Below are 17,847 nucleotides of genomic sequence, written 5' to 3'. Positions count from 1 at the left end.
GCCTAGAGGCCCATTTGCTCTCTGTTTCTCAACCTGCAGCAAGTACCATTTCAAAAGCTGTTAAGGAGGGTGCCATTAGCACATCCCCAGAGGCATTGCAGACATCTGTTCAGGGTGGTAAGGGGAAACCGAGGCCCACTACTTTGGATGTCCCTTGCAGTGCCCCTCCCGCTCTTCCATCTCAAGTTATGCCTATGTCAGCTATTTCCTTACAACCTTGTAAGAAGAAATTAAAACAAAGACACATTTCCTCTTCCCAGGATCCTTCCCCAGATTGTAAGAAGAAATTAAAACAAAGACACATTTCCTCTTCCCAGGATCCTTCCCCAGATTGTAAGAAGAAATTAAAACAAAGACACATTTCCTCTTCCCAGGATCCTTCCCCAGATTGGCTAGCCTTCTCACGGGGAATCCTTAACGTCTTCCTTGCTTTAAATCCATCCACTATTCAACCTTCCATTACTGTTCCTTCCACAACTCCTAGGAGATCAGTAGAGGAACATGAGGCTTCTGGAAAAGAAGAAACTTCTTCATTAGGTGGCTCATTAATTTACGCATGTCAAATAGTCACCTCTAGTCTACGCATCCCATGAATTGGATTCTAACAGTGGGGATTCTTCAGAGGAAGATTTTTTCCTTTGGAAAAACTATTTCTAGAATGAAAGATTTCTTCAAATGGGAAAGTAGTCAAGTATCAAAAGTTAAAAAGAGATATGATCTGTTTTAGATGGATTCTCCATATCTCTTGGCCATCCCTCCTCTTCTCCCTGCTTTTCTGGTTGCCTTTCTCTCAGTGTCAGAATATCTAGATTCTCAATCTTCAGCCCCTAAAAGGACTGACAGATTCTATAAAGTCCCTAATGACAGCAAGTTTTTATTTAAATGTCATCCAGCAGATCCCACAGTTATTTCCCTTTCTGCAGACAAACCTTTTAGACTTCTTCCCTCTACTAATCTGCTCCCTTCTGACAATGATAGCAAAATAATGGAGAGGATAGGTAAAAAAGTGTTTATGTCCTCTATCCTCAACTACCAGACCCACATGTCGAAATATGTTATGGCCTTACTTACTCAAGCTTCTCAGCTGGTGTCTGATACTCTTGATTTTCCAGCCAAGGCTCAGCTTGCCTCTTAAACTGTCTGCCTCAGCCCAGGTGCTTAGAGATTTAATTAAATGCAGTTATGATGCAGCTGAGGTTTCTGCTGATCACCAGCTTCAGGTTCTGGCCTGCAAGGTACTCATGGTTAAGACTCCAACCTTTGCCTGATTATATCAAGGTTAAAATTATGGATGCACCTCTGAACAGTGATACCCTCTTTCATGCTGATGCTGCAACCCTTTTCAAGTCCCTACATGAAAAAGGGAAAGAGCTTAAGGAACTGAAACACAGCTTTGTGTTTCCAGTTCCTAAATACCACAGAAATTATCCTTCCAAGACACAATTTGTCAGAAAGAAACAGCGCAGTTCCCCTCCTTCCCATAAGAAAGAGGCTCATAGGATCCTCTAGACCTCAGCAAACCCCTGGTCAAAAGATGACCTTTCCAGACCTGGCAAATCTCTCAAACATCCCCTTTCCCATCTTCTTCTCTTCCCTCTTGGACAAGTATCTCCACCAACAAGTGGGTCCTTTCCATTATTCAAAATGGCTACTACATGGTATTAAAATCTGTCCCTCCCTTCATGGGCATTCCACAACCTCTTCTGGATCAAGTTCATCTGTTCCCTCATATCCTAGAGGCCTTGCTAAATCAAGGAATCATTCAAGAAGTCTCAGCACTACAAAAAGGAAGAGGGTTTTACTCAAGTACATTCCTAGTTCCCAGAAAAGATGGTAATGGAGACCAGTCTTAGACCTGTCACATCTTCTCAACCTTTTCCTCAAAGTGCCAACTTTTCATAAGCTCATTCTGCAAACACTTTTCCCTCTTCTGCTTCCCCAGGCCTTTCTAGTCACTCTGGACATCAAGGTTGCATACCTGCATATCCACATTCATCCTCAATACAGGAAGTTTTTATGCTTTTCTGTTGTTTCCTCACATTTTCATTTCAGTGCTTTGCCCTTGGACTCTCTATGGCACCAAGGGTTATTTACAAAATGCTTAGCTCCTGTCCTTGCCTTCTGCAGGCTCCAAGGAATATGGATCTGTCCTTATATGGATGACCTGCTAATTCAAGCAGTCCACCCAGACACCCTAAAGGAAAACTTAGTCTTTACTGTCTCTCTTTTCCAAGGCCTGGGGTTCACCATAAACTCCAGTAAGTCTTCTGTCAATCCTTCCCAGGATCACATTTTCCTAGGATGCAGACTAAGATCTGATGATGGCCTTCATCCATCCTCAAAAATTGCAAACTCTGCTCAGCTACTTCCTCCAGCTACTCCCCTTATCCTCCATCTCTGCCAGGGAGTACTTGTGTATACAAGGGTTCATGGCATCATGTATTTCCATACTACTCATAGCCAGAGTTCACATGCAGAAAATCCAGTGGTTTCTAAAAACACTTTGGAGCCAGCATGCCCGTCCTCAGGAATTTGTACTCCCTCTTCTCCGATGTATAAAGAGAGAACTACAATGGTGGGTTCAACAGATTCAACTAAATGCAGGCCTTCCCTTTCAATAGCCAACTCCAGTTCAACATCTTTACACAGATGCATCAGACTTGGGCCAGGGAGCTACTTTGGGTCACTTAAAAGTCCAGGGCCTTTGGTCTGCCTCAAACAAGAAGGAACATATCAATGTAAAAGAAGTGATGGCTTTGATCCTAGCACTCCAAGCCTTTCATTCCTCCCGACTCCCAGACCCCTGAAGTTATTCACAGACAACACAACAGTTCTATGGTATGTGAACGGACAGGGGAACACTAAGTCATATCTGCATTGCAGGTTGGCCTTTCAAGCCTGGGAGAGTGCCTCTCAAGTGAAGGTTTCTTTGCAAGTGGTTTATATTCCTTCGGCTCAAAATGTGCTGGCAGACACTCTCAGCAGGTCCATGACACAAACCCACGAATAGATGCTTCACAGGGATGTGTTTCTGGACATTCTCCGTCGGTGGGGTACTCCTGAATTAGACTTATTTACCTCCCCATAAACAAACAACTTCCAAAGTTTTCTGCTGGAGTCCCAGACCCTGTGGTATGGAAGGTGGACTCCCTATCCTTCTCATGCAAGGGGATGTTTCTTTATGCATTTCCCCCTTCCCAGTCTTTCAGAAGGTCCTACTAAAATACAGCAGGACAAACCAAAAATCTTGCTGATGACTACCTTTTGGCCAGGACAGCACTGGTTCTCCCTTCTTCTGCATTTAGCCAAGGACAATCATCACAAGTTACCCCACAGGGTGGATATTCTTACACAAGACACGGGATCACTTATCCATCCACATCTCACCTTCCTGAATCTAACTCTGTGGGATTTAGGCTTTTGATCTCTTTCTGACACTTTTTTTTTCCTGAGGACGTGCTTCTAGTCCTGCAGGAGGCCAGGAAACACAACACTAGGAGACCCTATTTAACAAAATGGAAGAGGTTCTCCATCTGGTGTCTAAAGAAAGGCCTAGATCTATTTCAGTGGGCATTCCATTGGTTTTTTCCTATTTGTGTGCGCTACTTAAGGCTGGGTTGACCTACTCTTCTGTTAAACCCCATCTGTCAGCCATTTCAGCATGTTTGCCTTTATCTCCTCCTCTAGCAACTGTGTTAGAAGTTAAGCTCTTACTAAAAGGCATCATTCACATTAGACTGCCCAGGAAACCCGTCCCTCCTCCCTGGGATCTAACGTTTGTCCTGGAAAAACTCACTCAGACTCTCTCTGAGCCTGCAGTGTGAGCTTCTTTAAAATGTTGCACATGGAAAACAATCCTGTTAGTAGCCATCACTTCTGCTAGAAGAATTTCTGAACTCCAAACCCTTATGGCTTGCCAACCTTTTCTCATTTTCCACAAGGACAGGGTATCTCTTCATACTAACCCTTCCTTCATGCCTAAGGTGGTTAATGACTTGTCCCTAAACCTATCCATTCATCTGCCCACTTTTTTTTTCTAACTCTAAAAATCCTAGTGAAAGGGTTCTTCATTCCTTGTATGTACACAGATAACTCAGATTTTATCTAGACAAAACCAAGCCTATTAGGAAATCAGAAAAGTTGTTTCCTTCCTTCCATCCCAGGGCACTTGGAAAACCTGTCTCCAAACAAACTATTTCTACTTTGATTTCTAAGGCAATCTCATTAATTTATGTCTCCCATGGGAAGACACTGTCTACCTCTGTAAAGGCTCAGTGCAATAGAGCAGTAGCCTCTTTAGAGGTTTCTTCAAAGGTCTAGATTCTATATCTATTCTGGAAGAGTGGCTATATGATCCTCTGTCCATAACTTCACTAAACATTATAAACTAGGCACTATCTCCAGGTCCAGAGCAAGATTTGCTAGGGCAATCTTGCATGGATTCTTAGAAAATTCCTCTACTCCATCCTCCCTTTCTGCTTTTTTTGCTGACACAAATATTAGAAACATTAGAAATAAAATTGCTGGACTACATACCTGGATTACCCAACATAAGCTTGATATTCTCACTATAACTGAAACTTGGCTTAAACCTAGCTCAAATGACTCACACCTCCCAGCTCTAATGTCATGCGTAATGACCATATAAAGAGGAAAGGTGGTATTATTTTAATGTTTCCCAACAACTACCACATTTCCCCTTACAACAAACAAATACCAAAATTCAATTCAGCAGAGCTTCTTATTTCCTGAAAATAAATAATTATAAACAAATATGTGCTACTGTCCTTTACATCCCTTCTGGTGACAATACAGCTATACTGGAAGATATCCTACACTGGATAGCCATAACAATTCCACAAAAAAAATATAGTACTAGGTGATGTGAATGTTGGTTAGACCTAAATTCTAACGCCCCTACATCCAGCATGAACTTTTATGGTTTCACATAACACACATTACAGCAAGATATCAAATCCCCTATTTGACTGGATCTTAGTTTTGGACCCTAGCAAATACACCACCACAGATACAATGTTAGACACTCTCAGTGGTCCTCTCCCACTCTATACAATCATGCATCTCACACATCTTAAATAGCATGTTTATAAAACGGCATGCAACTTTTCCAAGTTTAACACAGAAATATAAATTGCCACCCTGTCATCTATAACTGGGACTTCCAAAAATGCCTCCCGTTATGTGATGCTGTAAATGAATTCATTGCAACCTTCCTGGATATCCTAAATAGCCTTGCACCTCCTAGAAGGAAGAGACTAAAAACAAATAATGTGGTTCTGCTGTCCAAACAAAATGTAGACTTCTAAGGCAGGATAGAGAAAAAGCATGAAAAGAATGGCAAAAAATATAAAACGCCACAATATCTTGACTCTTCAGAATGCTTTGCAGTCGTACTAAAAAGTAAATGAATGAAGACAAAAAACTATACTATAATAACTTTCAGAAGAATAGTAAACACAACTATAAAAAATTCTGGACTGCCATTAAAGAAATCTTGCATGCTGGCCAAAAACTTAACCCTAACCCCTCTCCCAGTAACTCATCACTCAAATCCACAATACAATTCAACTCATATTTCATAGATAGTATAGCATCTGTATCCAAGAATTCCCCAACATCTAAAGTATAGCAATATGTATCCAAGAATTCCCCAACATCTAATCCCAGCCCTGCCCAACAGTCACACATCACCACATCCATTAACACCTTCAAACCTGTGTACACATTTTAAATAAAATTACTCTTAAACTCAAACCATACTCCACTTCTAAAACAAAAAATACTGTACTTCAGTTGTTGACCTTCCTATTGAGTACCTTAAAATAGCAGCATTGCCTATCCAGTCTCAATCCATATAAACAGGTCAGTCCAAGAATCCCACATTCCCTCTCTCTGGAAAAAGTCACATTATCTTTCTACACAAAGGAGGAAATTCAACAGACAGCCCTTACCTTAGACCTATAACGATTGTATCCCCTCTCTCCAAAATACTTGAAAAATGTATTCAGAAACAATTGCTAAACTATCTCCTGTAGGAAGAACTCCCTTTCCCCACACAACATGGCTTCTGTCCTTCCCATATTACTAACTCTGCACTTCTAACCTATATAGATACTGTCAATAAAGCTAGAGACAGTGGCAAACTAGTTTCTTCCTTGCTTCCAGACTTGTCTAAAGCGTTCAACACAGTTTGTCACAGCAAATGTCCTCACTAGATCTCTCTAAGTCTGCCCTTCTGTGGTTCAGAAGCTACCTCTCCAATAATCATTAGTCAGTAAAATGGCAATCCACCCTCTTTTCATACCTCTCAATCACCACCGGTATACCAGAAGGCTCTGTCTTTGGTGCTTTCCTCTTTAACATTCTCACCAATACTCTCCACACAGCCACACTACAGGCCTCCCTAATACAGTACACAGATGACTCCACACTGATTTGGCTATCTGAAAACATGGCACACCTCAAAAGAATTGTTCTGGAAGCTTTAACAGCCATTGAAACATGGCTTTATATCTCACAAAATTTAAAGCTGTCTCTCTCTCTCTCTCTCTCTCTCTCTCTCTCTCTCTCTCTCTTGATAATACAACCACTGAAGCCACTTCTCATAACAAATTATTAGGTATGATAGTGGATGATAATCTTAAATTTGACATGCATATACAATGAATACAATAAAAAGAAAAAAACATCAAAAACTAGGGATGCTTTTCAGAGCTAGAAACTTTCTCACCAATGCAAATAAAACTACACTTGCCACTACTTATCTCCTCCCCACACTTCTTTATGGCATTCCCATCCTTACTAACCTCCAGGCATCACAAAAAACAAAACTTGAACAATGCTATAACAGAGTTGCTAAATTTGCAGGAGTTACCCCTTTCAGAACCCACCACTGTATAGCTCTAAAAAGCCTAAACTGGTTAGAACTGCCCCATCGACTAGCATATATACAGCTTCTTATCACCTCTAGAATTATCCAGTAGCCATCTGCTTGTCTGTCACTAAAATTCTACATAACTGTGTTCCCAGTCAGTCATTACAATCCATTTATCAAAAACTGCCTGTCCACAAAGTTATGAAATCTGTTGGGCATTCTCTGTACTTGTGTCATATTGCTAAGGCCTGGAACTCCTTACCTATATCCATCAGGTCAGTACCCTCCCTCCCATCCTACAAAACCATTCTGAAAGACTTCTTAGCCAAAATATGGCTTTGTTTTTGCACATCACCATGATAAACTATATCCCCAAAACTGAGCAAGTACCTGTTCATACTTTAGACCTCCTCACTCTCTCTTCTTCACTTACTTTCTTATTTTTATCAGTTTCTCTTCCCTGAATTTCTCTCTAAATATAACATAAGCCTGCTTTTCCAGTCACTTCATATTGCAATTCCCATTTGTATTATACTGGCTTACCTTTTATTTCTCTATAAAATTGCTAAAATTTCTCTAAAAGTTAATATGTACCTATTCTTAACCAATGGTTTCATATTATGTCTAAGTTGGCATAATTATTTAAACTGTAGATGGTTTTGTATTATTTTTGAAGATTGTAAAATTATTGTTCTTAAAAAGTTTTGTAAAACTTTGGAGCTTTTCTCCCCCGGCCTCCTCTGAAAATGGACTCCTACCCAGTTGGACTTTCCCAGTAATCAAATGTCAGTAAATGTTTGTAAATGTGAACTTATATGGTTTCATTACTTTTATATAAATGTAAGTTTGCTTATGTAACAAATGATATTTCAATAAATATGTTTAAAGAGTTACATTTAGTTGTAATTACTTTTTTCTACACCCCCCCCCCATTAGTTTGATGACTTTGTCAAGCATGAGTTACAGAATAATGCATTTTATTAGTTATTTGTAAAGCACATTTGCAGTCTGCGGCAAAAGCATTGTCCTTTTGCTAGAAACAATCCATTAAATGTCTTCATACAGAAGACGTTAATACCATTGTCACTTTGGCTGATTCCTTACAGCCCACATGAATGCTGTCACAGTAAATTCAAATCCTTAGTCTCCACACATTATTGAAAACATCTGGTTAGTGATGGGGACCTTTTGATGAGAACACTCACTTAGCTATTCTCAGTGGGAAAATTCTACACAAAGACTTAATTCTGCTTTTAATAATCTGTCATCAAGATCAGTAGTAGTCATAAATTATAGGGGAAATGTGTGAATGTGAGACACAAGGACAAAATATGTAGAGAATATCAAAGCCCAATTTTATCAAACATTACTGAAGATTAATAATAACTTATAAACATGATTAGTTGTGATTTGAATGAGTACACAACCAACGCACTGCAGTCAGCCTATGCAGAATGAAGAATTTACAGGGATACACATCCGCAGTGGTGCAGCGGTAGCATTGTTGCCTCACAGCAATAGGTTCTCCCATTCGATTCTTGGCTGGAGTGGAGGGAGTGCCTTCTGTGAGGAGTCTGCATGTCCTCCCCGTGGTTGGGTGGGCATTCAAAAGACATGCGTAAATGGGTGTGCCTTTGTTGAAGGTTTAACATCGAGCTGGCTCCTTGGCGTTCATGAAAAATCTACTGCCAATCATTAGCGGACCAGAGTTCCGCTGTGGCGACCCCTGACCAGAAAAAGCCAAAAGAAGACCTGTCTTTAGTTTTGCTTCCTCTTTTTATTCATATATCCCTCTTTTCTCAGATACCCCTTTCTGACTTTTTAACTACTCGTTAAAACAGAACTGACAGTATTAGACATTTACCATAGTATATGGTTCTGTGTGATGGCAACAGAAATGTGTACAAGACCCTAAAGGAAGCATGAGTTTTGTGTGTGAAAGTATGAGCTTGTGTTTGTGTTGTGGGGGGGGGGGGCAAATAAAATTTAGTAAGGGATATACACAGATCATTCGAATACATCCCATAGTCTAGCTTCTTGGATTCTTCCAAATAGAAAATACTGAAAGTCCACATACCTGAACCACATTTACAATTAATTAGTTTACACATACACAAGTTTGCTGACAATTGCAAATTGGGAGCAATCATTGAGTCCTCCAACAATGCTAATATACTGCAGACAGAGTTAACACAGGCAAATTGGTCCCAAAGCCACAGATTAAAGCTAAATGCAAAATAGTTATTATTAACCCCTTTGAAAAAGCTGGCATCCCTGTTAATAACACTATATACAGCACCCCCCCAAATGTATACCCAGTGGTATGTGATCTGGGTACTCAGGTTGATAGCAATCTAAACTTTGACCACCACATATCTACAGTAGTAAGGAAATCCTTCTTTGTGACACATATTATAAGTAAAGGCATTGCATCTAGATCTAAGGATGTTATAATTTCATTGTACCCAGATCTCATCTGACCAGTAATTGAGAACAGTGCTCCCTTTTGCATTTACCTCACCAAACACCAGCAACAACTGGAGAGGCCACAGAGGATTCTCACCAAGAAATTACAGGTTGCACAAAACAGGTCTTACACAGAAAGACTTAAAGCCCTGTTCAAAGTATAATTACTGTGGGCAAGTGAGCACTGGATTGCAGTGAAACCTGAAAAGAGAGTGGTGAGAATGGGGTCAGGCCCTAATACTGATTGGTGTGGTTTTCAGAGTGCAACGTCTTTGTGGGCATTGATGATTTATGCCCATACAAATGGAGGATGTGCATATTTCCTGCAAGGCCTTCCACAGCTATATCCAAAATCTCAAAGGTATCAAATACTAGTGTGATGAACTATTCATCAATGGTGCCACCTTCAGTAAGCAGAATGACAGCAAATTTGCTGGCTGACAAATTCAACACACTCTACCCTCCAACTACTAGCATAACCTCCCCCCGCTATTAACAGGGAACAAGTCCTGGTGGCACTTGCTAAGGCCAAAAACACAGCCTCAATGGGCTGCGAAAATATCCCGGGATGCCTTCTAAATAGCTTAAAACATGACCTACCAGGACCACTTGAGACATTTTTAACTACAGCCTCAAAGTAGGCTTCGTACCATAAGAATGGTGGACTGCAATGGTTATCTACCTTCACAAGGGTGGACTATCAACCAACCCCAGACACTACAGGCCTATTAGTCTGACTAGTCTAATATGCAAAGCCATGGATCAAATTATCATGGAAATGAGAAACAAAGACATAGGCAACCTTCAGACACTGGACCCAACCATTTTGGCTTTGTCAAGGGAAGCTAATGCCTACTAAATATAGTTTGAGAAGGTCACTAAGGCAATGAATGAGGGGAAATGGTGCATACTGCCTATCTGAACCTGGCTAAGGCATTTGGTACAATACCTCACTCTGGTAAAGGTTACAAACTCACTAAGCTGGGCATAAACCCTTACATAATTCACTGGATTACCAGTCTGGCTCACAGACAGGACCCAGGAAAACAAGATTGGTGATACCACCTCCACTAACAGTGGAGTACCTCAGGGCTGCATGCTGGGACAGCTATTTGCCATCTACTTCTCAGAGGTAAAGACTAATGTCAAAGGCCTTTGACTGGCCAAGTTCATAGCTGACTGCAAATTGGGAGCTATTGTACATTGCCCCATGACACAAACATCTTACAAGAGGGTTTAATCCAGGCAAATGACAGGTGCCAAATTCACAGACTAAAACTTAATGCCAAGAAAATGCATTATAGTGCTTTTTGGGAAAACTGAAACCCATGCAAATTATTCCATTGATAAGACACCCCTAAGAGTTGACCTGGTAGTTAGGGATCTGGGAACATAGACAGTAATCTGGCCTTTGACCAACATGTGGCCAAGGTATTAAGAAAATCATTCTGTGTAACCCAACTTGTAAGTAAGAACATGGCATCCAGGCAAAGGAAGTCATAGTGTCACTTTATTTGGCCATTATTATAATGCCACCTTTGGCTTGTACCTGACCAGACATATGCAACAGTTGAAATGCCCACAAAGGTTCCTTACTAGGAGAATCCAGGGATAAACTCATTGTCCTATACTGATTGCCTTAAAGCCCTATCTCTAGACTCTCTCTCCTACAGATTAATGAGCAGTTATCTATGCCTGACATAAAGCCATCCTCGGATCCAGCTACCTTTTGCACATCCCCAAAATTAACAGCATCAGAACCACTAGATCCAAGGATTTATATTTTGACTGACATAAATAAGACATGTAGGTGAGACGGATATGTTTCTCAGAGGATCCCCATTCATGTGAATCAGAGTGCATCCCTAACCCTATTTAAGTGTAACGTAACCCTGACCAATGAATTGGAAAGTCACCCTGGGTCTGGACCCCATGCCTCTGATAAACAGAGGCAGATAATAATGCCCAAACTAAAATACTCCCTAAAGAACTTCTAGAAACATCCTAACATACCTACTTCCTAATAAACACCTATGATACATAGGGACACAATTGGGTTGGATGCCTAGCTAGGCTTATAAAGTCTCTGGTCGCTGTTAGTCTAATAGTATATACTTATAAACATATGCTGTTGAGCCCACGCGGCACTAAATTAATTGCTTAGTGGTCTGTGTTTGTCTCCCCTTTTATTTACTTTAATCTGTTTGGCACCAGCAGTGTGGCTTGACACAGCATTCTACTGGCGGTGATCAGTTTTATGATTTTAAGATTTGTTTACATTTGAAAGATCTATATTTAGCGGCTCATAATAGCCACTGTTCACCATTACTCTTAGCCTTTATAAAACTGCCATTACAACAAGAATTACAAATCTAGTATTGCTCATTGTAACAGAAGTGAACATATCATTTTATAATTGAGTGAAGGCTCACTCCCTTTCTTAAACAATATTATATGCTGTTTTTCCAGTTAAACAATGTTGTATCAGGCTTGCACAGTGTAATGCAAGTAGTAAAGAATTAGGCATTTTAGTTTGATTCTGCTTCCCTGCTTAGTGTAACAGAGGGCCCTGCCTTGTCAGAGTACATTTTCAAACTGTTGTTACACAGTTAGCACACCATTCGAGCAAGCTTTATATAATGAAAGCAGTCATTCTCTTTAAAGATGGAGTTTAATGGTTTGCTGTATCATTAAGCATTTGGATCTGATTAAACATTGTCCTTTTTTTCCTCCCTGAAACTTTAATTGTAGCTGTAAATGCATTTTTCTTCTTTCAGGTCCGGGTCATTTGTTCTGCTGAAGTACCACTGCATCGTATTTTTGAACAGAGAGATAAAAACACTGAAGCAGAAGCAGACAGAATGCTGATGGATGATCTTGAATTGAGCCATGTAGGTGACAGCGACATAAAATTATGCATATACTACTGACATATTACTGATTAGCATTGTCCTACTGTACTTTTACTGACAGTCAGAGGATATTCTTCTCTTCTGATAGAGGCATTGCTCAGGCACTTACTGAATTCAATCATACTGGCCCTACTACAGTTGGGGCTCACTATAAGGGATAAGTGTGCAGGTTTCAGTGTTTAATTTCTCCAAATATTTTGGGTTTCTAATATCGTGACAGGAATGGACCCCATTCCTAAGTCAAAGTACAATTAAAGTTGATGAAATCAGTATTGTTTCAGTTTTTGATGTCAGCCAAAAGTGCTCTTCTCAGCACTCATAATGTGCCCTGTAATGACTCATTCTGCAATTTGTATGGGGTTACATGGATTAGTAACGTATCTAAATACGATTGTAGATTCTTTTTTATAAGACCTGTTGCTCCAACTACTATTGGGACTGTCTGGGTATCTTTCTTCTAAATTGCTCTCATTTCTGCCTGCAAATCCTGATATTTTATGACTTTGTGTCTCTTTGTGTGCAAGACACTGTAGTCAATGGGTGTAGCAATTTCAATGATCAATGCTACTTTTGTCTTATTTTCATGGACCACTATATCTGTTTTTCTAGCATCTGTCTTTTGAACTGTTGGTAATGAGTGATCCCATGTGATATAAACTTCATCATTTTCTGTGATGCTTTGTGGCTAATGTTTCCAGTGTTTTTCAGCCACTTCAGTACCATAATGTTTGCACAATCCCTAGTGCAACAGTCTTGCGAAGTTATTATACCTTTCAATACATAGTCGTCCTGCCATTAGTATGCCAAAACCAGCAACGAGGTGTGCGACTGTTTCCAATTCGGTTTTACAAAACCTACATTTGTCTGTTTCTCCCACATGTTCAATGGACTTTGTAAACCAGCGTGTACATAGCCCACTATCTTGGGCTGCCAGTATTAACCTTTCATCTCTTGGTTTGAATTCACCTCTCCTTAACCATTCCTGTGTTCGTTCCTTATCAACATGAAGTTCTTCCAGAAGTTTTCTATACTTACAACTATATTTATGCTTTTTCCACATTTCTTGTCTTCTCATCTGGTCCTGCACCTTATATTCTTTCTTTTGTTTTTTGGCACATTCAGTTGCTGCCTGATTTTTCTCTACTTCTGGTTTGATTTCCATTCCTGCTTGACACCAATATGCTTCTGCTAAATTAAGCAGAGAAGTCATCTTAGATTTATTCTCCTCATGTTTCAAAACTTTCACTACATTTGGGTCTTGTGAGGTCAGCAGATATGTATGGAGTCCTACGATTGCAGATCTATACATGTAATCAATTTCAAGGAGGCCCATCCCTCCTTCAGAATGGGGAATATATAATCTTTGTATGCAGTGATTTTTATAAATCATTTGATGAGCATGAAGTATCCTTCTTGTTTTCCTATTTAATCTAACACATTTTGGGGCCAGTCAGTCATTCCAAAACTGTAAGTTAGGACAGGCAGAGCAAATTGGTTTATAGCTTGGATTTTGTTCCTAGATACCAGCGGTGTTTTCAGAATTAATTTGTCTTCTAAAGTATTTCTTACTATTTTATTCACATTTGTTCATGTTTTATTGTTGATCCTTCATCAATTCCAAAAGATTTATACATTCCCTCTTGCTCAAGTTCTTTTATATCATGTTCTTGTCTCAAACTGATGTTTTCCTGGTGCTGCAGTTTTCCTGCTTTAAAGGTTGCTTTTGCGCACTTATCAAGGTCAAATGACATACTTATATCATCTGAAAAAGATTTGACAACCTGCAGCTGTGCTTTCAGTTCCTCATCTGATGAGCGATACAGTTTTAAATCATTGACAAAGAGAAGATGAGAGTTGCATTAGGGAATGACAATGATGGGACCTATTTGTGGAGTCTGTAGCAAACTTGGCAATCTTGTTGTAACACGATTCCAGTTTGCGAAGTTCAGTAAGGTGAAGATTAGTTAGGATAGGGGAGGCATAAAGAAGGATGGAGAGGAGGTGGGTTCTTACAATAGTGGCTTTGGTCTGTTTAGTCATGAACTTTTTGTTTCTATAGAGGAGTCCTAATTTTCTGTTCACCTTTTTGATGGTTTGTGCTATGTGGATATCAAATCTCAGGTGATTATCAATCTCTACTCCTAGTAGTTTTGTGTGGTTGGTTGGTGTGATTTGAATATTATTTTTGGAGTTTATGATGAGACTAGAGTTTAAGTTAGATGATCTGCCAGGGGTAAATAGGATTAGTTTTGTTTTCTTGGGATTGAGAAGTAGTTGTATGTTAGAAAACCGGGTTACAGCTAGAGTAAAGTTATTTTGGGTAAGGGTATGTAGTTCCATTATGCTGGGGGCAGCACATATTATGGTGGTGTCATCAGTATATATTGTACTACTGAGGCAGTGGGCAGGGAAGAGGAGATGTCATTAGTGAAAAGAGAGAACAACAGTGGGCCAAGGATTGATCCTTGAGGAACTCCTATGGATACTGGTAAGAGGGGGGACAGCTTTTCTTGCCAGAGGACTGCTTGTTGGCGCTCTGATAGGTAGCTGTTGAACCATAGTATAGTGGAGGAGCATATGTTTAGACTAGATAGAGCATTGAGGAGCATATTGTGATTAACCATGTCAAAAGCTTTTGATAAGTCCAGGAAAATGGATGATACGAAAAGACCTTTGTTTCTGCAGTGGTTAACTGTATTGGTGTAAGATAGAAGAGCAGTGGTCGTACTATGGGAGGGTCTAAAGCCATGTTGGGAATTGGATAGTAGTTTGTTTTGTTGGAGATATTGCATTAGTTGCAAGTGAACAACTCTTTCTATAATTTTTGATACGGGTGATACTATGGCTATAGAGCGATAGTTGGTCAGCTCTAAGGAGTTGCCTCCTTTGTGCACAGGAACAATGTGGGATGTTTTCCAGAGGGTGTAGGTACTTTGTGTTCTGAAATTGACCTATTTATGAGAATTGACACTGGATATGATATGGCCTCTGCTGATATTTGAAGGAAATCTGCAGGAAGTTTATCGGCTGCTAGTGTGGTTGGTTTTAGCTTCTTAAGGAGGTTTGAAATCATTTTAGTGGACACTGGCTGCAGGGAAAAGCTAGAGGTGTTATTTTTGTATTACTGTCAGTTGTAGTGGATGATTGTATTGTAGTGCTATTGTTTTTTGGGGTATTAGCTAGATTTTGTACTGTTTCTGTAAAGAATTTATTAAATTGTGTAGGGATATTGTTGTGGTTGTTTGGCAACACAGGGGTAGGGGTGGATGCTTTCCCAGGGTGAAGTAATCTATTTATGGAGGCCCAGAATTTTTGGGGGTTATGGGTATATTTATCTTGTAGGTTTTTATAGTAGTTGGACTTATCAAGTTTAGTTAGCCTCTTGGCTTTATTACGTAGTTCTATGTACTTTTGCCTTAGAGTAGTATTTTTATCTTTGTGAGATGCTCTCCAGATTTTGTCCCTTTCATTCATTGTATTTTTTGTCTCTTTGGTAAGCCATGGGGCATGGTAGGTTTTTGGCCTAATAGTTCTGGAGGGTGCATGATAGTCTAGAATTAGTAGGAAGGTTCAGTTAAAATACTGTACTGCTTCATCGAGAGGTAGCTGCTTGAGAGGGAACCAATTGCAACAACTTAGTGCCTTATTAAAGTCATTGGCCATGAAGTTTTTTTTATTACGTATTACTCTGAGGATTGGTAGGTTGGGCAGATGGTGGGTTCTGTTCCTGATTAGGTAGATGGGTTGATGGTCACTTAGACTGTCAGGGAAATAGCCTGATTGTTGTACAAGAGTGGGGTGGGATACCAGAATCCAATCCAAAATGGATTGATGTTTGCTTGTTTTGTCAGTCCTAGTGGGGGTAGTTATTATTTGGGCGAACCCATGGAGGTTGATTTGATCTGAGGGATAGTGGTTGGAGCAAGCTGATCCAGTCTATGTTAAAGTCACCTAGTAGTATGATTTCATAAGGGAGGGAGTGTGAGAACCAATTTAACAGGTTTTCCATTATAGGAATGGTATTACCTGGTGGGAGGTAGGCACCTGCAATGATCATTTGTTTGTTGGTGTTTAGTTTAAATTTGGCAAGGATAAGTTCTATCTCGTTAATTTCTTCATTATTATAATCAACTAGTTCTAGGGTGAGGTGATTTCGAAATAGAATTGCTACACCTCCACCCTGTTTCCCTGTTCTGTCTCTATGTATGATATCATAACCCGGGGCTATGATCTCATTATTGTGGTGATCAGGTCTGAGCCATGTTTCTGTTAATACCACTATGTCAGGTTTATACAAGGCTAATAAGGTATGCAGGTCATGAATTTTGTTCAGTACACTTCTTACATTTATATTTAGAAAGAGGAGAGATTATTTGGGTTTGTAGAAGGGGGGATTTGGTAACTGTATTTCAGCTTTTTCTGTTGGAATGGGGCCAGGGTTTGGGTGTATGTCTCCACAGCAGAAGGGTCTTTGCAGTAGGTTTAGGTAGAGTTTGGCTAGTTTATCAAGAATTGTAGATAGCTTGTGTGAGGTGTGAGGGTTTGTTTTTACTGGTAACTTGTTGTAAAAGAGGGGTGGGGTTTGAAAGGAGGTAGTGTTGGGGGTTGTTATAGGAAAGTTTTTAGTAGTATGTGGTTAGCTATGGGTTTGGTTTGCCATGGGGGTGGAAAAGTGATATGTAGTTGGGTGTGGTAGGAACAGAGAATAGAGAGTAGAAGTAGGATGGAGATAGTTGATGGGTAGAGTAGTATTTTTAGTAGAAGGGGTTTTTGCAAGCTGTACATGTTTTTAGATTTGGTGAGGATAATTTTTATTTAGGGAGTATAGTAGTGTGTGTGTACTAGGTGATATGCGTGGGTGTGTTATGTGTGTGGTGGTTATAGTTTATGTTGTACTTGATTGATGGGGTATAATAGGATAATTGGGAAGGTGTGAATTGTTGGTGGGTGTGGTGTTTAACTATAAGTTTGAGTGATCTAGGGGTGGGTGGGAATGAGGGTAGGGTAGGGGAGCGAAGTGAGCCCGAGCGGTAGCGAGCGGGTTAGCACCGCCATGGAAGAGGCACGGTGATAGAATAAAACAATCAGTGAAAGGCTTTTCAGCAGGACAGAGCTATTTTGTATCTAGGAATAAGTCTTTTTATTTTGTCTTTTTATGCACAAGGCTATGGAGGAAGGTTTAGCATACATGAAGCTGGACACAAGACTAGGGAGGGGGGAATATGGTCACTAATCTGTGAGTGAGGCTAGGGAGCTGAGTGGGGGGATAGAGGAGGGAGAAGGGGGTTACTGGGTTAGGGTTGGGTGAGTGAGAGTCTGTGTGTCTGGATTAAACAGTGTGAGGAGAATGTACAGATAGTAGTTTGAGGTAGTGAGAGACTGTGTGGATAAAGAAGACAGTGTGAGAAGAGGGTACAGAAAGTAATAAGAGGTAAGGGCTAAACCAGTAGTAGCTTTAGTTGAGAGATAAGGAGCTAACAGAGAATGTGGCTGGGCAAGTGGGTAGGGAGGTAGGTGGACAAGTAGAGAACTTAGGTAAGGGGTGGGGTACACAGAGATGTGTTGCAGCTGACC

At 40.2% G+C, this 17,847-nt stretch overlaps 1 protein-coding gene across 1 annotated transcript in view; it reads left to right on the top strand.

Moving 5' to 3' along the window:
* AFG1L (AFG1 like ATPase) overlaps positions 1-17,847 on the top strand; it is a 1,902,723-nt gene that overhangs the window by 1,804,854 nt on the left and 80,022 nt on the right. The window contains exon 12 of the mRNA XM_044065354.1: positions 12,139-12,252. Coding sequence (XP_043921289.1) covers positions 12,139-12,252 — 114 coding nt within the window. The remainder of the gene's footprint in view (positions 1-12,138; positions 12,253-17,847) is intronic.

The sequence above is a fragment of the Protopterus annectens genome, chromosome 1.part0 (genome assembly GCF_019279795.1).
Source record: "Protopterus annectens isolate FY-2018-M chromosome 1.part0, PAN1.0, whole genome shotgun sequence".
In the NCBI taxonomy this organism is placed as follows: domain Eukaryota; kingdom Metazoa; phylum Chordata; order Ceratodontiformes; family Protopteridae; genus Protopterus; species Protopterus annectens.
The sequence above is the reverse complement of the archived record's forward strand: the minus strand, read 5'-3'. Positions and strand labels throughout refer to the sequence as shown.